This window comes from Pygoscelis adeliae, unplaced genomic scaffold (genome assembly GCF_000699105.1).
Source record: "Pygoscelis adeliae isolate BGI_AS28 unplaced genomic scaffold, ASM69910v1 Scaffold100, whole genome shotgun sequence".
NCBI lineage: Eukaryota > Metazoa > Chordata > Aves > Sphenisciformes > Spheniscidae > Pygoscelis > Pygoscelis adeliae.
In genome coordinates this window covers 4,244,129-4,269,000 of record NW_008824034.1, presented here as the reverse complement: position 1 = coordinate 4,269,000, position 24,872 = coordinate 4,244,129, and the positions used below count along the sequence as shown (strand labels likewise).

Here is a 24,872-nt window from a genome sequence, read left to right as displayed (position 1 = left end):
TTCCTGCTGGGCCCTTAAGCACAATGGAATCTCCTTGTTTTAAATTTGGGGGTTGAACAGAGAGCGCCTGGTTTTGGCTGCAGCCCAAACAGCTCATTGTGCAACTCAGTTGAAGGAGACTGCTCATATACAAAGAGCTTATTCTTGGCTTAGCTAGAATATAATTTTTGCCACTAAAATGACCAACCTAGGGACTTAGTGAATAAAAGTGATTCGTGGTTCTCCACAACTGGGATTATTAACTGTGTCAGTTAGGAGCACTGGCAAAATGTATATAGATGAGAACAACGTTGAACAGTTAATTTTTAAATCACTGCCTCAGTGCAGTGGTAATATATGTTACAATCCCTGAGAATGAGCAAAAGGAAATTTGCATTTATTATCTTCTTTTTCAACATTTTTTTATGGCATGTGCAGTACTAAGGAAAAAAAATCTTTCTGCAATATTCTTCTCATCTCCTGACTAGTTCAGCAGTGGGTAATATAAGCAGATATTTCAGAAGAAATCCATGCATGGATTTTTTTCATCACTCAAACTTCTACTTAATACTTGAGGAAAATGGGATCAGTGGCATGGTAAGATCCCTCGTCGAGGAATGAAGTGTGACACTCTAACCAAGCTTATAGTGCTGCCTTTCTCCCATCTTCATGGCCTGCTGTTAAGGCGTCTTTGGACTGTGGCACAACTTGCTGTATTGAGTGAAAAAAAACCCCAAACATAAGTAAATGTATAGTTGGCTGTATCCTGAAGTATCTTACATACACTGCTACTAAGTCATTTAATTCCACACTGTAGAAGTTAACCATCTGCTTGAACAGGAACTGTACTTTTGCTTTGGTTTTATCCTTTGAGTCTTGTAAAGTAATAAGCATGGGGAATAAGATGTTTTAGTTCTCTGCTGGTCATTTCAGTAGAACATAAAGGTCAGTAAGAAGGCTGGTACTTTGGGTCTCTGTGGGGTGAGTTAGAACAGGAAGAGAGAGGAAATTAGCTGCGTATTAATTATAGCTTCCAGCTTATTTGTCCAGCTTTTTACAAGTGAAAGGGAAAAGGAAAAAGAACCAAAAAACCCCACTTCATGCTTCAAAAGAAGAAGTATAATAGCAGTGAAACACAGATGAGTCAGTATTTATTTAATAATTACTGGAATTCAAAGAAAAGCACGATTCACAAATACAACCAGCCCACAGACAACGGAAGAATCCTGATACTTAAGAATGTGCCAATCATGTCTATTAATGTTCTATAAGAAAACATTTTTGAATGATCTTTTATTTGAAGCTACTGTAGCAATTGAGTGGGTAGAAGCTTTTTATTTTCTGGATTCAGATGGTAGATACCTCAGGTCAAACTGAACCCTCTAGAGAAAAGCAATTGGAGTTACACTGGAGTGAAGACTTGGTGCTATATGTTTATTACAGACTACCCAGCTTCTATTTACGGCAAAACTATGGGTCAAGGGGCTGACAGAGCAATAACATACTTAAATAAACTGTGTGATTGCAATTCAAATGCTCAGTAGCCAGTAATTGCATGTTCATGTTTTGCATGATATGAAATGTACAAGCCCAACATCTGTGACATAAAACTAGCCTATTTCGCTCCTAACATCCATAACTGATGCAATTTAAACACTTCTCTGAGAGCATATTTAAGAAAATGGGAAGCAGTGCACAAGTGTTACTCATGCAAGCCTGTTTCAAGAGATTCTTTGAACATAGTTATTGATAGGTTTTTCTTACATAACATATGCAAAATGTAATTGAAATTAAATTAAATGTCAGCATGACACCATTAAACAGCTAACATTTGCCATCTTCTGAGACAACTATTCTGAGCAGTAACTTCGTAATCATGAATTTACTCACTCTTTTCCTTTATTTTTTTTTTTTAAATATATTTTAGACAAATAAAGGCGATGCCCTTGCAAACCGTGTCCAGAACACATTGGGAAATTATGATGAGATGAAGGACCTGTTAACCAACCATTCCAACCAGAGCCACCTTGTAGGAATCCCAAAGAATTCTGTCCCACAGACACCCATTGACAAAAATGAACAAAACTTTTTCCCAGAACCAAGAAACAGGATGATCCCATCTCATCAGATCAGCGGCCACTCATCGACATCAATGCCTCCGCCTTCTTCATTGTCATCTAATTCTACTTTGCTACACAGTCACCAGAGCAGCAGGAAGTCGAGGACAGACTGGGCACGTGGTGGTCACAACTCTAGTGGGGCCCAGCCAAGCCAATCCAGTAGTCAGCAGAGTCGGACAAAGCATAGCTCTTCCCATGACCAGCCACAGGGCAGGTATGAAGACCTCTATAACTGTCAGAGTGAGCAGCATAAAAGTGGAGGAACTGAGGAAGCAAATTCTATGGCAGCATCTTCACATTCAAGGAGGCATACTCATTCAAAGACAGCAGCTGGAGAACATACTTACAAAGAAAACAGTCATTCAAAGTCACCCACAGAGCTTGAGTTTGTAGGTCATGGTCCTGGATCTCCACTTCCTTCCACGTCTTTGTTATCTGCAAACAATGGTCTTTCGACCCAGAATTTCCCACCAGGACTTCACTGTAAAAACAGCATGGTCCAGCAAAAGCCTACAGCATATGTCAGGCCTATGGACGGTCAGGACCAGGTACCCAATGACTCACCTGAACTGAAACCTCCGATAGAAATTGAGAGTGGATATGGAAATCAGTCCTTTGGAACGCTGCTGGAAGGAAAAGTGAACACACCTAGTTCGAAGAACAAAGTACCAAAGCTCAACATTCCTCCTGTTACTGAAGTAAGTAGTCTAAAATATCTTCTCTCTTGTACCGCTTGAGTATTTCATGCACTGAATATTTTCCTCTGGAAATATGCAGTTCCATTTCCTGGAATTATGGTCTAAAACATTCCTTTTTTCAAGAACGTTCATGACTACTTTTGGCAAAGTTTGTTGTGATAGTCCCAGTAGCAATATTTAATGAAGTTTTAAAAGCACAGTTTGGAATACTAACATTGCTTGTTTCCAATTAATATTAAAAGGCTAGATCTCTGTTGGATGTGACACATTTATACCAGCTAGAATTCTGGACAGAGAACTCTAATATCTCAGTTCAGCCGCAGTTTTCACTCTTCTTGTATTTTCAGTTAGGAGCTAGTATGATGGAAAGATTGCTCTTTTAAACTCTAAGGAAAAATGGCAGTGTTCAAATTTCAGTGGTACTAAATAGTTCTACCACTAAGGAGTTTATTTGCAGAGTTTGCTAAATTCCCATTGCTTTTAATGGAATTAATGTGGCTTAATTTCTGATTAATGCTTATGAAAATATGTCTCATTAAAGCTTTTACGCATTTTGAAGAGCTCTTAATATTGGGATTCAGTCCCAATCTCTGCTACCAAGTTTAAACTGTTGAATTTTGTATTGCTGGTCAGTACAGTAGTCCTGTGAGGAACATTTTAGTTGGTTCATATTTGTGTCCATTCCAAGCACAGATGTATAATAAGGATACCAATTGAACTATTTATACTCTCTATACTTTTTCTTTTATTCTGAGTTTCTCTAAAGCAGTAACCTTTGCAAGGTGGGTTTATAGTGTACATATGAGCAGAATTGCAATATGGGTTTTCATAGCTTTCTGTTTTCCCAAAAATATTTCCCTGCTTGGTAATATTTTTATACTAGGAATGAGGAGCGATGCATTCTTAAACCACTTTATTGCAAAAGGTCAGCTTTTTCTATTGGAATAATTGTTTCAAGCCAATAATTTGTTTGACTATTTAAAAACTTGATGTTATTTATTAACATTCCAGGCAGCAACAAAGACTGATGTGTTTTGCAGTAGAGCTTGGAATAATTTTCTGGGAACTGCATCTGAAAACAGTAAAAGGCCTATTTATATCAAGTGGAAGCTGAGGGTTGCTTGCAGATGGTGTTTTATTAGAAAATGTATTTGTTAATAAACGTAGCTTTGTACAAGATTACTTTACAGATGTTTCTGTTTATTTTTACCTTAGGTTAAAAATCTGCTGATGTAGATGGCTTCATAGTCTGTTGCGATTTGTCGCTAGCATTGTTTGGCAAGTAAATAATTGCATGCAAAGGAAATAATGATGTTGCAAAAGCAAATACATTTTTTCACTTTTGCCATCTATTAACACTATGAGTCAACAGAGGCACTTTAAAGTGCTGCATTAATACAAAGTATTTTGGGAAATAGAATGTACCTTTTGCAACTTGTATCAACTATTAAGAATGCATTTTTTTCTTTCTTTAATTTTTGAGTGAAATCCTGGCACTGTTGAAATCAATTGAGTTGTTAGCAATGTTTTTTGGGCGCAGGATTTCACCCACAGTTTTTGCATAGCTCTAAGAACCTCTGATGTGAACTATTGTTTTTGGAAATGTTCCTAGTCACACAGATGAAAAATTACATTGTGAATTTGTTGCTATAGCTGCTTTAGTTTATATGCTGTGTAGTGAAAAGTATAGGTGTATAATTAATTTCATTTATGATCAGATAAGCGGTAAACTCTAGGCACTTTAGAAATGAATGCAGATAATAATCTTAAAACAGTCTGCATTATAAGAGCAAACAATAATTTGAAGAGGGAAAGAAACCCCAAAGCTGTGTTAAGGTGATGAATAACTTTCCTTTCCGATACAGAACATATGACAATAGCCAGACTGATGGATCTTTTACAGGCAAATCTCCTCCTGAGTTTGGAGAGCTGGATTTTTTTTTGCCTGTGTCAGGACTGTGAACTTTGGCCCTCTGTATTTTTCCACAGATGTGTATCCTGAATTTGATTTACCCTGCATTCAGCAATAAAACTCCTTCCAATCCAATGTTATAGATAACTGGTTTAGTTTAAGCTTAATCAGAACTGACAGTGCACACCTGTGAAACCCATAACCTTTTCAGAATGACTGCAGCGAGTGGCTCTGTTGTAATCTTTATACAATTGATGTGGAGGCTTATGATCCTTCGGTGGTGCTTATCAATTTATGAACCTTCCCTAGCCACCTCGGGCTGTAGTGATCTGCTTGAAACAATTTTGTTCCTGCTCCACGGGTTTCCATCCTAACACTGTTCCAGGTGGTGGTGGTGATCTTCTTCAAACTAGCAGTAGGAGAGTTACTTTTTGGGGGCATGTCTCTATAATTTGTTCTGTGGCTCTCCTGTATCTTTGAGCCCATTTTTTCAAGTTGCTGAGTGTACGCATAGAGATTGCACACCAAACGTTTTTCAGTGATTTCTCTCAAAATTTTGCATGCTCTTAAGATGCGGAATTCTGTGAAGAAATAAAATTCCTAGGTGATGGTCCTGCAATAATGGCATCTATTAAGACATGCAAAGTTGGGAAAGAAAAAGACAGGTTTTGCTGTCTTAAGGAGGGGGAGGGGAATAAGTAACCAAATATTGGAACAAGCAGATTTAAAAGATGAGTTCAGACTGATGTGGAAATATGGTCTCATTTATCATGGCTTAATGGAATAGGATGTTGAGTGCCCTGGAAGCATTCTGCCATGTGTAAGGAAGTGATCAATTTTATAACATAATTTGTGTCACTTGAGGTGTTGCTCTAAGAATCTTTGCTCCTTCGCTGGGCCCAATTCTGCCCTCAGAGATGCCCATCCATCTTTCAGCTCCTCTGCAGTGGACAACATTGTTAATGCCTTGCTGCTGGCGTGTCTCCACTGTGCAATGGATTGTGGTTTAGTGATTTCTGAGCTTGTAGAGATTCATGGTAAATTCACACAGACTTAACAGGCTGGGTCAGGATGGATATAGTGTTAGCAGCACTTATGCACCCGTGGACTAATCCTTGCCTCTGAGTGGATGCTGTTGTGTGATTTCCAGACCTTGACTCACTCACACAGAGCTGGTTCAGACCTGTCTGCACCATGCCTGGCCATTTCTGATAGAGAAGCAGGAACAGCAGAGCCTCTGTAGACTTTTAGTTATGTCCTGTAAGGATTTCTTTATGATCTTGTGATCCTTTTGATTTCTTTTACCTTTCTCCTTCATTTTACTTATCAGTATTGTTTTCTAAGGGTAAAGGTAAAAAATTTTACAGTTTGGTGCCTTGAGCAAAACCCAATGTAACCAGTAGCACCCAGGCTTGCCAGCCTCTGAGATTCAGAAATTGTGAAGCAGACCTTTCAGAACTGGGAGGCCATAAGGCCATCGTGTGACTTCAGGGGGACATGCAGAAATGCACCAGATATCATGACATAGAATTGATAACAATGGCCCTGGAGCTAAAACTGATAGAAAAATTGATAGAAAGCCTCAAGCTGTAAATACTATTTCCTGTTCCTTTCTTACTAGCTCTCTTTAGTCTGTATTTACATACATACTTACATACATATATATATTAATTCTGAGCTTGCATTTAACATTTGGTAAATCGTGGCAAGCCTGGGACATCCCAAGGAGCTTTTGTATTATGTAGAATTCCACCTACTTGAATTGCATGATGGCAGATGATTGTTACTTACCACTCAAAGAGAACTACATAGTTAAATCCTATGCATGTCTTCAAAAAAGTAGAGGTTAGAGACCACAATAACAGCTGATCCTCTCTCTGCTGCATTAAAATCCAGAATCTTGATCCATGTGTGTATATTTAAACCTCTAGGAATCAGATGCTTACAAATTATTTCAAATTGACTAACTCAGCAGGAGATAGCTGAAAGAAAGCCTGTACTTTTTAGACTGGGCTCGAACACAAATTACTGAGAGTACTGAGTAAAGCAAAGGGTTTTAAGGTCTGTGGGAACATCAGAAGATGCGTTCCTGGAAAATCGTATGCGCAGTTCTCCAGAACAATGCATGGATTTCCAATAAATGTTTAGGGACGGGAAATCAAGGGCAATTGAGATAATGTTTGATTCTCAAGGCAGAGTTTTTAAATCTCACTGCAAAATTGGCCTCACGTTGCTACAAAGTAGCAAATGCTCATATACCAAATTTTCCCCAAAATACAAAGCTAGGAACAAATCCAAAAGGCCTACAACATCTATGTCACCACCCACTTAAGTAATAAAAAATGAAGAACTTCTATTTTCACTTTACTTCTAGGAAAATATTTTGACGAGTTCAGTATACTGCAAAGTGATAAGCTTCTGTTACGTGTTTCAAATCATTCTGTTATCGCTGCATGTATTGATTAGCTTAGTACTTTCTGAGCTAGCTATAAAAAAGGCTGCTCTCTTTCTGCATTAAAGAGCAAGAAAAATTGACAGGTAGATAACCGTATTGATTGAACCTAAATAGTAAATGCAAGAGGCTTATATATGACTTATAAAACTCTTTATAGGAACCAAAGCTATAATATCTTTTTTTAATTAAATGGAAAGTAGATGTCTTTAATTAACCACCCCCACACCCACTTGATATACACGCTACTCTAGTTGCCAACTATAGTACATTACTATAGTTGTGGGCAAATCACTTTTTTCAGATGCAAGCTTTAGCAGTCCCCAGTCTTTGAGCTCTGAAGAAGAATGGACTGAATCACGCATTAAGCTGAAATCCCTTTGCTTGGTTCATATTTCAAAAGTCTGAGGCCAAAAACAAACCCAAAGAGCAGTATTTCTTGCAGTATTACAGGTTACAACCATATGTTTTTCATTTGTAAATACTGTGAGAAGTAATGTTCTTGTGATACTTCTAAATGAAGACCATATGACACCACTCAACTGAAGACCTCTTATTGTGGCCTTTCTAAGGCTACTGTCCGATTGCTTGGACAATTGCTAGAAGAGCTATTTTGCAGCGATAGCAAGAGGATAGCTTGCTTTTTTTAAATCACGCATAAATAAGCATATTTAAGTCCTGATTTTGAACCACTGTGACCAATGGGAACTTTGCATTTCACATCAGACTGCAGAACAGGGCACGTTAAGTCAGTTGAATAGGTGTGGTTAAAAGAATTGACCATGTATATTTGGTTTGGGGAAGGAAAGGTTAGATAGCTTCTTTCTCATTGTGCATGTTAGTGTTTTTTTGGTTTTGTTTTTTAAGCTACTCTTAATCTTTTCTTGCTGGGAGAAAAAAATCTCAGTGAAATTGCAGTACCTCTATTTGTGTGAAGAGTCAGTCTCATGGTGTCTTGAAAAGTGATTTTTTTTTTTTTTAACCTTTTTGAAATTCCCAGTGCCAAAGTAACTGCTTATAAGTGGCTTGTATTGGTCCAAGTTAAGTGTAAGAAATATTGTTATTCAAATGGTGTCATATGAAGTGTCACAATGTAAAATGACATAAAAGGCTTTGGGGAGAGCAGTAGTAGAATTTGTTTTGCTTGAGCAAAGATGTGGAGGCATCATTTAATGGCTGCAGGGGGACTGTAGGGTGTATTCATAAATGGTAATAGATTTGGTGTGTGGCTATGGGACAGTCACTTTGGTACTTCTCAAACTCATTATAGCCAGTTTAATTTGTAGAGGTTTTTTAATCAAACAGAAGGCAGAAATCTTTATCAATCCTGTTTCTCATTTTGATGGGTGGTCCTCAGTGCTTTGGTGCATCTGACTAGGAAAGGGGGTTATAATATTTACTCTTCACTCTTAGAGGAATATTGTTCGGATATCTGATGGAAAAGCATTATTACGGCTGCTTTTCCATAACTAAAACTGCATCTTTTCTGCTTCCTCCCATTAATTTAAGGAAAACATCACAAGCCATATAAAAAACAGTGTTAAGCGTTGCAATATCTTCACGTTGACTGGTAATGTACTTTTTGAATAACACCAGGAGTTGGGTAGAGCTACTTTTTCAGCATCTTGTTTCCATCCGTCCGGCATGCAAATGCATAAGGAAGGATGCTCTTGGATCTTGATAGTCTGCTTAGTTGTCAGCTAACAAGGGTGTTCTTCTAGGACCAGTCCAGCAGGTGTAACCAAGTTGGAGCCTGTGCACTATTTGTTAATACTTTTCTGGAACATGACCTGCTTTAATAAATATATTCTCTGTGAACTGTAAAACAAAGAATGCTCCTGTAAGAAACAATGAGAAAATGCCATTTTCAGGTATTTGAATTTTTTATGATGTGTGTTTTCACTCTGGGCTGTGATCAGCCCTTGAGTGAACAGCATGCATGCTTCTTACTGAGAACAGGATTGGCAGGTATTCAGGTATCAGCATTTGGCCTTCTGTGCTAGAATGAATGACCATTTGTAAACTTTACCGTCAGCTATGTTAAATATTATTTTATCTGACACAAACCTTTAAAGTAACACACAGCTAGTTTGAAAGAACCTACCTACATATTCACTGCTCTTTCCTGTTGTAACTTTTGGATATTTTTTCCACAAATTCTTCTGTGCTTTTCCTTGTAGAGAGCACAGGAATTAAGGTTTTAAATAGTCTGAGAACACAGAAGTCGTGTTTTTTAAAGTACAGGCAAGAGAGTATGCACATGTTTTTGCACGGGCAATGCCAGCTGTTGTGAATCATCGCTGGGACCGAACCTGCGGCTTCTCAGGACAGCCTCTGCTTCTTGAACAAGAGCGGGGACTCTTGCTAGTAGCTATAATTGACTTTCTCCCAGGGCCACTCATTTAGTGAATATGATGAAAACACTACATCCAACACAAACCTGTTAAATGTATAAAAAGAGACATAAAGAAAATAGAAGAAAATGAGTGGGCGTACGTGTAGACTTGGAGAAGAAAGTTCTAATCCTGATGAAAATGGTAGTCAAGTAGAAAATTGGACTTTGCTTTATCTGGTAGGCGTAGATCAGTAAGAAACAACTGGAATGCTCTGTTGCAAATGCCAGGAATCCTGGCAGCTGAATGGTGCAGAAAGTGTGATTAGATACTGTAGAGGTAATAGGAAACCAAACACAAACCATTGTTCAGATGCTATGTTAGCAGTTGAGACTGAAATACAGCTAGCGAAAGGTAAAGGAGGAGGGATAGTACCATATATTGTCAAGCTGAATGAAGATTTACAAAGAATATTGCGACAAGTAAAGTATTTTTTTTAATAAGAAGAAAAGGTTACTTATGCAACAGAGGTGTGGTAGACATGAAGATGTGGGTGTGATCTGAACATACAGTGAACCTTTGCTTCAGCTTTCAGTAGGAATGTGCTGACCATCAAGCAGAGGATGGACAGTGGAAGTGAGGACAGGGGAACAGGACTCACCATAGGGGAAAGAGGAACTACAGTACTTAGGTGTGGTCTGCTTTCTGGTGGGACTCACAAGAGCAGAAGAGCTTAACTGTGCTTAAGCTCATCAAACTCCATCTTGTGAAAAGCTGCATGTGATATGCAAGCAATTAACCCGTGATCCAGAAGGCAGCCTCCTCCTGCTCTGTGTTCTTGCATTTTTACATGCGTAAGATGCTTACTTGCATGCATACCTCTGGGTATTTTGTATGTTTAGCTTGTTGACATGCAGAATTATACTCAGATTTTAAACCATTAGAGCAATACCATATGAATCATATTTATAACATACCTTCAAAGTGTGAAAATCAGAGGAGGGTCTTATATGAGCGTTTCCGGCTTTACAGCCAGAGCCACCCCACTATAAGCTAGTTGCCTCTGATTCGAGTATGGAAAAGCATTTAGGAGCTGCAGGTGAAAACATCGTATGGAAATACTTTAATAAAAAAACCAGAGTGAAAGAAAGTTGAACATAGAACTTGGCAACTCTCCATGAACTGCAGATATAGGTTAAAGTTATTTAGTTGGCAGGCAATTGCTAGTGTATTAGCAACGTTGGGGAAAAAAAAAACCTAATTTCTGTATTTTGGCTTGTGCAGTAAAGAAATTCCTCCCACATAAATATGTTCATTTCACCTTCTGGGAAGTAAAGAAAGGAAACTGTAGCTGCAGTCTGTTATTTAATCTTCCTGAAATTAGCATTTAGTGCTCAGGAAGATTGAAAGATTTAATGCCAATGCCTTCCTCAAAAGAAAGAAGTGACACACCACATATGTTTTAGCACTGGTTAGACTGTTAAATGGAATTAATCAAAATCCATGTTAAAATATTTCCATGTGTTAATTAGCAACGGTTTGGAACATTAAAATACATATTGGCTTGGGAATAAATTAGTGAAGAAATATCAGATTGAGTTTGTGGGCTTTTAATTGCAACATAATATACTGTGTGTTTTAGAAAGGTAAATGTAAATACAGCCCTATGAAGTGCTATGGCAATATGCATTTAAAAATTGTGTAATAAAACAATCTAAAACAGGCTTTCGTTATGGCAGAGAGAGTGATACCATGTCCCATTTTAAAAGAAACATTAAATTGTTCCCTCATATAATAAAGCAAGAGAAAAACAGTTGAAAAATGCCAAGAGTTTCATCTCAGGCCAAAGGAAGTTTTAAAATTTCTCCTTTGAAAATCATGATGATGTAGTAAGTACCAACACCAGGTCTCCTGTTGCGAGTAGAAGAATTCTTGCTGGGTCACTGCAAAGTTTGTTTCCTGTTCTGTCATGCTGAGTCTTGAGAGCAGCAGAATAGCATAAATTTAGTTAGGTATGTAAATGAGACTGGACAAATGGGCATGTTCGTACTCTTAAATTAATACACACAAGGGAGGTAGAGATATCTATGGTAGCATTATAGATACCTAACTCCTAACTGAGGGTATAGGCTATGGTTGGCCTACAGAGTAGGGAGGACCCATTTCTTTTCCTAGGGAGGGAATGACCATTCTTTTCCATGACAAAAGAATATGTAGGAACCACCTCCAAGAGATTTCCTGAAGTTGCACCCCAGGGTTGATCTCCCACGATCACATTAGTGGGGATGATTTTGTGTACATCTAGTGCGGGGAACTTAAGAAGAAGGTAGGTGTTGATTTAAATTTTTTCTGTGGTTGCTGTTCAAATAGCCATTTGTAAAATAACATTGTAAAGAAAAGGTAACAGGGTAAAGAAAAGGTTTGGGGAGCAGAGGGAGGAAGAGGCAAGGTAAGCACAGATTCAGTCACTTTCCAGGCTAATGAGCCTATTTTTGCAGGGATTTGCAAAGATCTCTGAGAGGAGTCAGTGACCATAGGTGTAAGCTTCAATCCCCATTAATACTGCCAATTAATACTGCCAGTCTAAACATATTTCAGTTAATAAATGCTGCTTTCCCTTGCACGCTTTCTCAGAATAGTTTTCCATTGTTATATCCCCCAGATGTGTAAACTTATTGGGTTATATTTCACTGAGCTGCAAGCTGTGACAGTTAAATCCCCAAGACAAGCTGGCAATTACTCTGCTGTTTGTAAATATCCAGGCACCTGTTTACATCTGACAGTATTTTAAGTATAAACATTGAGATGATTCTTTCTTAAATATCTTAAAACACTGACACGTACCCTTTGTAAACTTAGAAAACCATAAAGATCCTCAGGTCACTTGCAGGAGTCAGGATTTGGATTTTATTACTTAGAGTTCACCCTGAATGAAGGCTTCACATCCTGGTCAGTAACCTCCGTCTATGGGTTTAATTTTTTTTGATGCCAAGAAACCCGAACTTCCATGTCATCAGAAACTAAAAACATCTTGAAAAATATATAATTTCTACTAGGACATGCTAATGACACTTGAATATGCTTAATTTTGAACCTCTCTTTACATCCAGCAGTAGCTTTCTTAAGCGGCTTCCTTGTGAAGTAAAACTTCACAGTGTATTTTGCCTTGGGAAGAGAGAGAGAGACTGTAACATCTTCCCTTCCCGCCAACACATGCAGTTACACATTGACATAAAATATGGCACAAATTTAGCTAGGGAAATATTAAAAAGAGTAATTTTTATTCAAAGCAATTATTCTAGCAACCACATCATTTGCTGCACAATACCATGATCACAGAGGTCACCATTTAACATGGTTTCATGGCGAGGACCATGCATTGTGGCGTCATGGACCACAAATGGTTTGCAGATCCAAGTTTGGAAATCAGGGATTTAGGCCTTTGCCAATATTTCTGAAAGCAAAACTTTACCATTAAAGTTTCCTAAGGTCTGCGGAGTCACAAGAAGCCAATGAGGGCATATGCACTGTCTGTGCCAACAGCTGACATTTTTTCATTGTCATAAATTTCTTCCACCACAAGATAGAAAATGACTGTGCAGAGTGGAATGGAGACAGGGCTGCATTCAAAAAGTTTCTGCATGTGAATACAAAGCAATCCATTTAAATCCCGCTAAATTTGTACTTACAACTGCTATTGCTTTTTCCCCTCCATGTAGTTCTTGCCGGTTACTTAAAACATAAAATACCCAATTCGCTGTACTCCAGATAAGCAAAATAAACAAAAAGACCCTTCTCTAAGGGGTGTAGAGGTGATTGTAAAATACAGCCAGGTTAGACTGGTCTTACCCTTTGATGTTGGCGTTGCTGTGCAAGTAATCCCACTAATTCCACATGAGGACTAAGGCTTTCTGATTTTGAATAGAAGCAGCAAAATTAGACCATAAATGATCAGTCTATGAATAAGACTTATTTGGGACCAGCAGCAAGAGTAGAATGTAGCAGGGATATAGAGAATTATTGCTCTTCAGAGGAGAAGAAAAATTAAAATTTGCAAATGCTGTTTTCGTAAACAGATTTTATTAAGATGTAACTGCACCTGCTTTTCATCAAGAAAATTGTTTGCTACAGTTTTTAATATACTTTGATATATTGAATATATTTGATTTATTTTGATAATGTTTTTTCTGCTTTTATTAGTATTCTACATACTTTAAGTCCCTAGTCCCAAATATCAGATCTTGTGAGAGGTGGCCTGTTTACTTATAATTCTCATCCCCCTTTTTCAGAACCAGTGTTTTAGCTATAATGAAGACTTCAGATAACTGACCAGATTTTAGATGTTCAGCTAAATCAGGAATATCCTATTACTATTGACTTTGCTTGGTTACAAGAGCCAGGTGCTAGTGAGAAAAAGGGTGCATTTCTGTTAGCATTTTAGTTTAACTTAGGAGCACACTTTGGAAACAAATCTGATCTTCCCCAATTGCTGCTCTTTGGTTCATTGGGGAGTCGTCTCAGGATACGTGAATTAAATTTCTTTAAGTTGAAAGGAAAACAAGAGAAGCTCTGCAGGGATGCCCGTAACGTGCTCCAGATGCTCCCTGGTGCTCAGAAGAAGCCAGACTAGTGCTGCGCAGCCCCTTCTCTTGCCTCCTCTCCCCAAAGACGCACACACTGTGTTCACTGGCTTCTTGGCACCAACTCTTTCTCTCCACAGATCGACTCCTGTTGTGGTGCACTTCTTACTGATGTGGATACAGCTTAATTCTCTGGCACTGGGACATGTAGTGACCTGGGATAAAATTAACTGTCATAGTGTTATGGAAGGGGTGACTGACTTCTATAGCTTGTCTATAGGTGTAAACACCTATGTGAGCAGACGGCAAGAATGGAGAAGACTCTGCTTTCTCCTCACCACAGGCTGCACCTCTACAGGGACAGCCTAAGTCTAGCTCTTCGAGAAGGGAAAACTTGTGTAAGTGATGGAGGCAACTTCCATAACTAAGCACGTTAGAAAAGAGCTGATTTTTACAGCCTAGCATGGGAGATTTTCCATAACAAATCCTGCATGTGGTTTCAGAAGTGGGAGCCCAGAACAATTCTCCGTGTTCTTGGCTGCTCCAGTCATTTTGGTTTCTAGGGTAAGGCACATGTCAGGTCACTGAAGGACAGAAGGGAACAGAGGCATGAACAGGGAGAGGGATTTCCCCTTTCATTAGCCACAATAAATATGTTTGTTCAAGAACAAATAGCTGGAATAAGAAGACGTGCAGCTCTGATGCTGAAGAAAAGGCTATTTGTGTCAAATACATAAGAAATACTGTTCACGGGGAAACCGTTCTAAGGATTGTCCTTTAATGAGGCCAAGTTTACTTGGGATCCTGACTATGTAAAGGCTCTGTATTTCATTCTTTTTCCCATTAGCTAACATGGAGCACTGCACGGTGAGTAAAGATGTGATTGCAGTGAGCTGGGCTTTAAACTGTTTCAATAGAGTATAGTGCTTTACTGCAAGCTGCCTTGAACTTTGGTGCTGTCAGAAATCCTTATTGAGTGGGATTTCTAGGTATAAAGTCAACAGCCAGAGGCAGAAAGAAGATGCTATCTCTGTGGCATGCCCTTAATAAAAAATTTGCTTGAACATAACTCCCCTACGATAGCAAACCTGTGTATAATGGTGAGAGTATTTACCAGGATTACCCATGGTATTTTGTTTTAATGGGGGAGGTGGGGGGGGTGGGGAGAGAGAGAAGTCTAGAGAGAGACCAAGCCTGTGGCAGTGGAGCATAGCAGGGGTACTTCCATGGCTGTCCCAGGCAGAGAGGTGGCACAGGGACAGCTGGGCACAGAAAGAGAAATGGGTTTGCTTTCACCAGTGGACTTGGAGCCCAGGCTGAAGGCAACTCTGGAAGTAAAAATGTGGCAAAACAGGAGACTCGATCAAGAGCAGCCAGAACTGAAGGCATGGGCTCCAGTAGGAGGCTGTGGCAGAGGACACAGGGGAATGCCTAAAACGTGCTGCGGGTGCATTACCTGACTTTCCCAACTGCTACAGCCTCTGTCTGGGCTTGTCCAGAACCAGACCGTTTCTTCTTTGTGGCGTTCTTGCAGATCTCATCTGACTTCCCTTTCTGTGGGTACTTGGTTCTTCAAAGTACTGGAAGTAAAGTTGACTTCTGCACTGTGTTTGTGGACTTGAGCTTTTGCGGACTTCATAGATGATTATTTTTCTGGCAGTGATATCGGTTTGTTTTCTCTGTGCATGTGCATATGTACAAATCCAGATGTAAAATTATAGATAAGCAGTACATAGAAACTCACACAACCACTTACATCTACATCCACACTTGCAATACAGAGGCTGAAAAGGCTTTCCCTGGCACAGTGCTGTGGTTTCACAATAGAACACACATGACGAAAGTGGAAAGGAATTACATATTTTGTTGCCTCCTCTCCTGTGACATAAAGCCAGCCACATGGAGATCTTCACTGCATCTGGTTTCTGATTTTGGCCTTGAATACAGACAAATATCACAGGCCCTAACAATTGTCATTTCTGGTCCTCCGTCCAGAAGCGAGATCCAAGGGAATTAGTTTTCAGCTGAATGCTTTCTGTTATGTTAAGTGCTTAAATTTACTGGCGTTGCTTGTTTGTCTCTTGCTGAGTGGGATCATACAATTACTTCTTAAATTCCTCTTTGTTCCCACAGCTACTTTCACACTTAGTCCCTCTCAAAATGAAGCAAGATCAGCTTTGCCCACAGTGCTGGTGTCCCATGACTCCCAGCACTTACTGTTTCCCCTGCCGTGGGGAAGGGTGCAAGTCTGCAGTGTGGGAGCCGGAGGAGGGAAGGAGAAAAGTTTGGCTTGTTGCCCGTGGTGTAGGGAGCAGAGCTGTGTGCCTCAGGAGCTGGAGGAGAGGAGAGGAACGTGCTGCAATCCCTAGGTAGAAGAGCAGAAAAGTGAAGGCATCAGTGCATGCTTTAGTGGACGTGACAGAAACATAAGGGCCTCAGAAGGGGAAAAGTGCAAGGGAAGAGCAAGGCAGGTATTCACTCAGGTGCAGGATGCTGGACTGGCTGCCCGGAGGAGGCAGCAGCAGGAGTGCCCACCTAGACAAGTGGAAAACCTGGAGGATATTCTCTTGGCTGGCTTCTCAACTATCTTAGCCTATTCCTGTGACTTGGCTGCACCATTTGCAGGGAATAGCAGTGACCACAATAATGTGTTTTTATATCAGATCACTAATACATCCACTCTAAGGAGAAGTAAGCTGTGCATGAGACTTCTGCCCAACTCCAGTTTCCTCTTATATACCATCAGATGCATGTTGCAAATAGCTGTGGCTGTGATAGCAGCACAACCTGTACTCTGTTGTCATAGAAAAGCCTGAACATTTTAAGTGAGTGGTTGGTACCTGAAAAACAATCCAGTATCTTCTGTTAGGAAGCTTTGAGTTAGCAACCTGCTCTTAAACCTTGAGGTGATTATAGTACACATGTATAAGGTGTAGAACCAAAGCTTCTGTATTTGTATATAAGAGAAGGTATTCAAATGTGTTCTCCCACCGTTTTTCATATATTTTTATGGTGGTGATGTCTGGACTTTGCATATGGATTACTGTAATCCTACGTCCTTGTAGCAAAGTCTCACCTTGGATTGAGTGTCACATTGGGCAAAGAACATAGCAGATATTTTGGAACAGAGTTTTCCTTTGTGAATGATTGCTTTCTCTCTGCTCTGAGGAAGGAAGAGAAAAAAAAAAGCCACAGGACTGCGTTTACCACAGCTTTCTGTCTGAGCTAATAAACTCTGCTGAGAGCTTCAGCTCAGGCTTACACTTTTTTTTCCAGCCTGAAACACAGGCTGAGATAACTCAGGTCTGCCCACAATAGACAGCACAAATATTCCTTGAAAGGGTTCCAAATGTTTTGAGGCCTGGATAGCTACAGCAAGAGTTTGTATGTGTGTATAAAAATATATACCATATAGGATATGTATAAAGCCATTTGAAAATCAAGCAAAATGTGCACACAGCTCTATTGAGATTGCTCTTGGAAAAAAATATTTGGAAAATTACAGAGTTCCTTTTTTTTTTTTAAAGGAAAAAAACAATGAAAAGCCAACGCTGGCATTTTTGCATGTGGCTGTTACGCAAGTCTCCTTGGGGATTACCTTTGACACTGGGCTCTTAAAGTTGCAGCATCTTGCATAACATGCTTGCACAACAAGCACTGCGCTTCATAGGCAGCAGGTTTAGACCCAAGGCGGTAAGCAGCAATCACTGCCACTGACATTGTCTGCAGTGTTTTGTGAGAATGTTCTGAACCATTCTAAAACTGAAGGATAGAAAATGGAGTAAAGGAGACTGTTGGGAAAAAGAAAGAAAGAAAAAAAAATCCCCACAGCACATCAGTCTTGCACATTTGGCTTTAAGTAAAAGACAGATAAGTAATTATTTCAAAATCTGGTGTCTAAGCTTTTGCGTTTATTTACTAAAAAGGAAAAAATCAATGCATTTTCTCCAGGAGGATCAATTTGTGCTCTTGCCAAAGTCAGTGTAATTTTTATTTTTGGCTTCAATGGAAACAATTTTGGCCCTTTATAATTAAGGTTAATAGATGAAAAGTGTTCTTCATTTTTCCCCCCTCTCATACATCTATACCTACTCCATAATAGGCCAAACAGTGAGACCCAGATATGAACCTACTCTTCTGCAGAGATTTTATTTTTAAGGACTGAATTCCAAACCCACTGTTGCTTCTAGAAAACTTGTCATTGACTTAAGTAGTGTTTGGATCAAGACCTCTAAAAATAAATTCAGAAAGAACCACTCTGAAATTAGCACATACGGACGATGACTGCATTATAGATTGGACTGGACTGAGTATTTGTGCTATCCTCTTATGTATCACTTCAAAACACCACAACTTTCACTGAAACAAGCTCTTGGGAAAATAAATGGAGAAGTTTCCAAATACTATAGCTGCTTCAGTATTCATACATAATAAACCCAGCTTCTGTAAATAACTCACTTTATCTGTCAAACATTGTAGGCACATATGCCACATTAACTGTCACTGGGGTCGTAAATAAACAATGTATCTGTCTACACATTACTTATGTCTGGGGGGAAATGAACAAGTACATAAGAAAAACAGGAACATATTTTAATTGTAAAATAAAGTATTTGCGTTGCTTTTCCTAATTATTTTAAATACATCTGAACTTAAAATACAGTTCATAATTCAATGCAAGATGCAAAAGGGTAATATTCAAACAAAATTGAGTTGTTAATGGATCTAGTATGTATTTCTTAAATGCATTTCTACTCCCAGTCATTCAAGTACAACTCTGGGCACATTTTGGCTATTCTTAACACAACAATGGAAAACAGCCCCCCCACACACACACTGCACAAGCAGAGTTTGTCTGTAACTGATGCTCTAATGATGCTTGACTTTGTAGCCGGAATCTTCTCAAAATGGCATTTGCAGAGTTGGCTCAATTCCATCAGAATCAATGGTGTTTTCTGTAGATAACCATATAGAATTTACTTTTGGGTTTAAAGCGTAGGTCCTGACTCTGGTTTACTGTATATCAATGAGCTGAACTTACATCTCTTTAACATTGTCACAATGGACTCTCTAATAGTCTGTTTGCATGATTTCTGCTTAGCAGTCTGTGCTGTACCAGTTGTTTGTGATCGCATTTAGGCACCAGAGATAGTAGAAGACTTCTAATGAGATGCCAAAATATCAGGAGTCTGTGTTTGACCACTGAAGTATCTTGGTTGTTGAGGTATGTTCTGTACACTTTTAATTTTTTTTTCTGTAGGCAGTGTTGTCACTTAAAAGACCAATTTCTAAGCCTTTCTTAGAATAATTTGTTTCTTGATATATGTTTGAAAACAAACAAATCCAAAATGAACAAACCCACAGATTCCCTTCAGCCCCTTCTAAATTTGTACTTTCGGTGGGGGGAAAAAAAGTTCATCAACCAACTGGGTATGGATAGGGATAACAGGCTGGATTTATGACAGAGTAAAATTAAGTTAAGCTCTGTCTGAGCTAAAGTGATAGTAGATCTTATATTTGTATTGTTAGATGATATTATCATTATTAATTGTAGAATTACTATGATTTAGTGTTTGTACTAACCACTAATACTGCAAGAGACACAATGTTTTAAAACAAAACAAAAGCCTTTCTAAATTCTGTTGATTGGCTAAAATACACCTTCTATATTAATAGTCTTTTACCTAAGCTAATGAGCCAGAATATTAAGATTTAAGACATTAGTGCTGTTAATGTAATAGCTAATGATGATGAAATTCAGTCTCTAGATACTTCCATGGATCTTTTGGTAACTTATGAATGGGCAAAATTTGACCCTACATTCTTTGCTAAAACATCAAAATACCACAATAAAGGACTGAGGTACATTTAATCCTGGGATGATTAAGTCACAAGGTAGCTACGTCTTTGAAAAGAAACGTATTTACTTCTGCTTGGCATGCATATAGCAAGAATCCATTGTGTGCATCCATGTTCTTTGACATTGTTAAATATCTGGTAAGTTGTTTTCTGCCACGCACAACATTGCAAGTGGCATGCTAGAAAGCATATACGATCTATAAGGAGCTCTTGTTGCTGGATTTAAACAGCACAGCTATGAGAAGAATTCCAGGGCAGACACCTCTTGTTAACAGTCCTTCCATAGGTGCTTAAGTTCAAATTAACTGTTCTGAAACCCAAATTAGAGTCAAATCTGATGTGAGCCAATTTACTCTGCACAACAATCATGGGCAATGAAAAGTGTTCTGCTAGATTGCTGTTTAAATCGGATCACTATAGCTCCCTTGGTGGGAAAGTAGTGCAGAATAACAATGGCCAGTGGCTAAATGTAATTTAATTATTGGGTTTACATATTGGTTAGTTCTTGCATTGTTTAAAAAGAAACATTTTCCAGCCAGGTGTACAATGTCTGGCCAGTGTTAGAAATCATTATAAAAAGCTGGAGGAATAACAGACTGATGATCTAACACATTTAAATTAAGGAAGGTCTGATTGTTGAATGCTGAAGGGTGGTGAGTTCATTTCCAGCGAGGGCTGACATTTTGTCCTTTTTGTATATTGCATTGTTAGTGGTATAATGCATACAGAAATATGATGATGAAAAGCCTGAAGACTCAGAGTTTGAAAATAAAGCTTCCTTAGGGATCAAATATCTGTTGTTTCACACAGTAGTTTTTTCTGGTTGAAATCACATGGTAAATTTGAGACCCTCCATTTAATATTTACACACCAAAGGAAAAGAGAACTAATAAGATGTCAGTCCATCTTTATCTTTCATCTGCCCGTTAGACTTTCTCATAACTGAAAGATACTCCAGGTTGCTGAATGTAAGGTATTGTAGGGCATCATTGTTCTAGTACTGCACTTTTTTCTCGAAGTTCCTTCTTTTGTATCGTAACAGCAAAATTCCATATCACATTGTTGTTTGATATGAAATTGCTTGATAGGGTGTGATGACACATTCATGTTATGTTAGCAGCATAATTTAACTGCTCCATTTTTTTAAACCATTTGCAAAAGTGCCTGAAATGTGTGCATTATAAAATAAGGTCATTACAGCTATGGTTGAATTGGCATTTCAGTAATAAACCCTTTGTAGAGGGCTAGATGTTAATGCAAATCTTTTATCATTATAAATATGAATCAGTCAGCAACGATATGGAGTGACTTCAATAAATGGACACTAGAAAACCTGATTTGCTGAATGCTGATACCATGGCTCTCAAAACCCTGACATCATGCCACCAAAATGTTTGCCAGGGGTGGTACCAGTTGAGAACATAGTTTGTTGGTTGTTCGAGGAAGGTATGCTACTCATGGATCAGCCAGCACCGTAGGTCAGGAGTGGCTGGCATCTACTGTGTTTGGAGGGAAGGAGGTTGAAACGGATTGCCATCTTCGAAACGTAGCCTCAGTTTGTGCCTGTATTTCATACAGGTGCCAAAGCCCATCTCATTATCTGCCTCTGTGGCATCGTGGATCCAGCTCTCCGTCTTTACTCCAGTGAAGCCTACTGCAATAAATATGAGTGTCTCCCAGTAAAACTGATACAGCCTTTTGCACTCTGTTTCAGAAGGATGTTTTTTTATACTGTGTTGAGAATAGAAGTGTCTCTGTATTGCACATAGAGCACTGAATAAAAAGATTTGTATGCCAGAGCTTCCTGTCTCATTCTTTTCCTGCCCTTTCTTTACAAGGAAGTTACTTCAGATGTGCTTCTCTGAGGGATAAAAGACATGCCCATGGGAAAGTGAGAGCATCTCCTGTTGCAAACAGGAGGCTAAATGCTTATCTCAGGTTTGGATTTGAAGTAGGTTAGTGGACACCTGAAGAATCCTTCCAGGTGTGTCTCTCTGAGAGCAGAACCTCATGTATAGTCCCATATACATTTCCCTCCTCTTCCTCCTGAGGCAAGGGATGGAAGGAGCAGTTACCTCAGCTTCAGCAGTGAAGCTTAAGGTCCTTATTTAAGGAATTTAATTGGTTGCATTGACTTAGGTTTTATCAGGATTTAGACTTTTGGAGGTCGGTCTTTGGAGTACCTGTTACAAGTTCAGGAGGGACACCAACATGGCTGGAGATTTGAACACAAGCTCGCAAAAGATGTGACTGCGCAGGTGGAGTGGAGAAAGGGGGTGGCCGTGGATCCTGCCTACAAAGGGTCATGAATAACAAAGATCAATAGACATTGGTACAAATGCTCCCTCCGTTGAGTAGTATCACATATATATGCCTGTCAGGAATTATACAGTCGATGTTGTCAGTTAGGATATTGGGCTCCTTTTCTGCTGAGTTTCACTAATTCCGTTTTATACTCTGTCCATGACACCAGCTAGTAAACTCACAAAAGCATATTTTTACTGCCAAACTTTTTCTGTGTACTACTTTGTCATTTAGTAGGGCCTTTTGTAATCTGTGCCATATTCTTCTGTAGTATGACCCCATAGCGCTGGACGTGGCAAGTTCATGGGACAAACTAGTAATTTCTTCAGTAGAGTCCTTGACTGTTTGTAGGCTTAATGATTTTCTGCATCTTTGTCAAACAATGGTGTTATCTCCAGCTGAAAAAACACCAATAAACATGACTTTTTACTGTGTGATAAATTTAATGTCACTTAGTGTGGTGGGACTGAAGAGGACATTTATGAATGAACCATGAATAAGCAAGGTCCATTCCCTACTGTATATCCCTTACAGAATGAAATGGTAGAATTTGGTCTGTTTGTACACTCTATGATTTATAGAAATTTTAACTTTAGAATATCTAGCTTTTGTTATTGGAAGGGCTCTTGTAGTAGAAGCACATACCCCGGGTGGGTACCAGGTGAAAATGCAAATGGCATTTCTCAATTTCAGTTCATTTTGTTTAAATTTAGAATAGTGTTGGATGGCTTTTTTAATGTTTGTTCACTCAGTAGGCACATAAAAGTCATATCTGCCTGCATGGTCTATTTACTTTTTAGGTCAGGTTTGACACATAATATGTGTTATTTCAGGAGTGTAATCACTCAACTTGTTGCTGGTTTCAGGGAATTCTTTTATACTTAGGTCCTTGTGAATTGAATTAAATGGCTAAAAGATTAATTTGTTGTGGAAAATAAATAAATAAATAGATTGATGGATGTTATGCCTCTAATTAAACAGTGTGAACCAGAGAGATGGTTCTTTGTTATATTTCTGTCTGGAAGGCCAAACGTTCCAAGCGTTTGAGCCAGCCTTCATGTCTTAAATTTTAAGTAGCTGAAATTAGTACGGTCCTGCTGCTGGTGGAGATATGCCTGACCTCTGAGGTGTTTGCAGTTTGTGAGTCAGTATTACTGAAACCTGTAGTTTAAATGCAGTAATTTCCTGTGTTGAAAAGGAACAGAGCATTTCCAAAATTATAATATTGTAGTATGTATATGCAAAATCTATAGGTGTTCTCGATGAATAACAATGCACCCTGACAGCAAAGAATCAACACAGAAAAATTAGGTCACAGCAGCTTGCTTGCTCTTTACACTGTCATGGTTGATTGGTTATTCTCATCACCCTTTGTTTAAAATCATTTCAGAATTAATTGGCGTTCATTAACGCAAGTCTTTGTAGCAGAATTGCAGAAACAGTCATTAATGTAGCTAATAAACATAAAAAAGAAAAAAGGATCCTATTACCAGGTCCCTACAGGCTGTTAACTAACATTTTGAATAAGAATACATAAACATAAATTAAACATTTTTACAAACTGCTAAGGATGTGGGAATTTAGCATGGTGGTCTGTAGTAATGCTTTGAACCAATTTGTTATATTATGTCAAATTTTTAAGGTTTCTGCTATAAAGATAGCAGTCCTGATTAGCTTAGATTTTCACTGCAGTCATGCAGGTTTCTTAAGAGGTCTGTCTACCTCTGCCAGCTACTACAGTTGAGGCTCTGATCCTTCTCCCCTGAGTTCAGTGAGTGTTTTTCTTGAGGACTGTAGAGGTTCAGATACCTTTTCTGATGTTTTGAGAAGAAATGGAGCAAACTTAAAAGCCAGAAGTTTTGGTTGAGGGCCCAACAGCAGATACTGACTGGTGCAAGCATCACTCACCTGCTTTGTTTGTGTGGGTGAAAGGTTGGTCGCTGACTTTATCTGGGTGCTCTGCCATCTGATTTTCATGTTAGCTTGAGTTAGACCAACTCAGTAAACGGAGCTCTCAAATTTGCTGTGTGTTAATTACAGGATTTCCCTTGTTTGAGCTGTTGCCCTGATTTGATGGAATGTGCAATTTAGAAGGCACTGCTGTATCTCTTAACTCCCCACAACCATTTTTTCTAATGAATCTCCCAAGGTTAAGGGTCGTTAGTGGTTGAGTACAACACAGGTAGGAAAAGTGACCTCTGCCGTGTACCCTGGCACGCGTGGGAGGAGTGGCGGGATACGATGGTGTGTGCGCAGCTGTGGGTCTGGAGCATGTTTCTGCCTGACCCTTTGCAGGTCTGTGGGAATGCAGCAGGTCCCGGTGCTCTAGCACGGGATCTGGGGTTGAGCTGTTCGAGGAAGACAGGCTCATTCCTGTGCTCACAGGTACTTGTTACCTAAAATAGAGCGAGGTGATGCTTGTAGTGCCTACTTCTACAGAGAAGGGAACTGTGGCTTTTCAAAGGGTGATAAAAGCAACTGTGGTGTTGGGCATGCAGCAGAAGCTCCCAGCGCAAGTTCTGGCTGGCTCTTCAGGAACTCCTTCCAGCCACACGATAGCTCCTCACGCTGCCCATCCGCTTGGCCACAGCGTGAGGAGCGGGCGGTGGAGCTGGGAGAGGCGGCCAGGCCGTCC

General features: G+C 39.2%; 2 protein-coding genes across 2 annotated transcripts in view; one reads left to right on the top strand and one right to left on the bottom strand.

Moving 5' to 3' along the window:
* LOC103922933 (chromosome unknown open reading frame, human CXorf40B) overlaps positions 1 to 24,872 on the bottom strand; it is a 700,660-nt gene that overhangs the window by 291,375 nt on the left and 384,413 nt on the right. The window lies entirely within an intron of this gene.
* Positions 1 to 24,872, top strand: part of AFF2 (AF4/FMR2 family, member 2) — a 256,405-nt gene that overhangs the window by 6,075 nt on the left and 225,458 nt on the right. Inside the window, exon 3 of the mRNA XM_009331422.1 lies at positions 1,907 to 2,797. Coding sequence (XP_009329697.1) covers positions 1,907 to 2,797 — 891 coding nt within the window. The remainder of the gene's footprint in view (positions 1 to 1,906; positions 2,798 to 24,872) is intronic.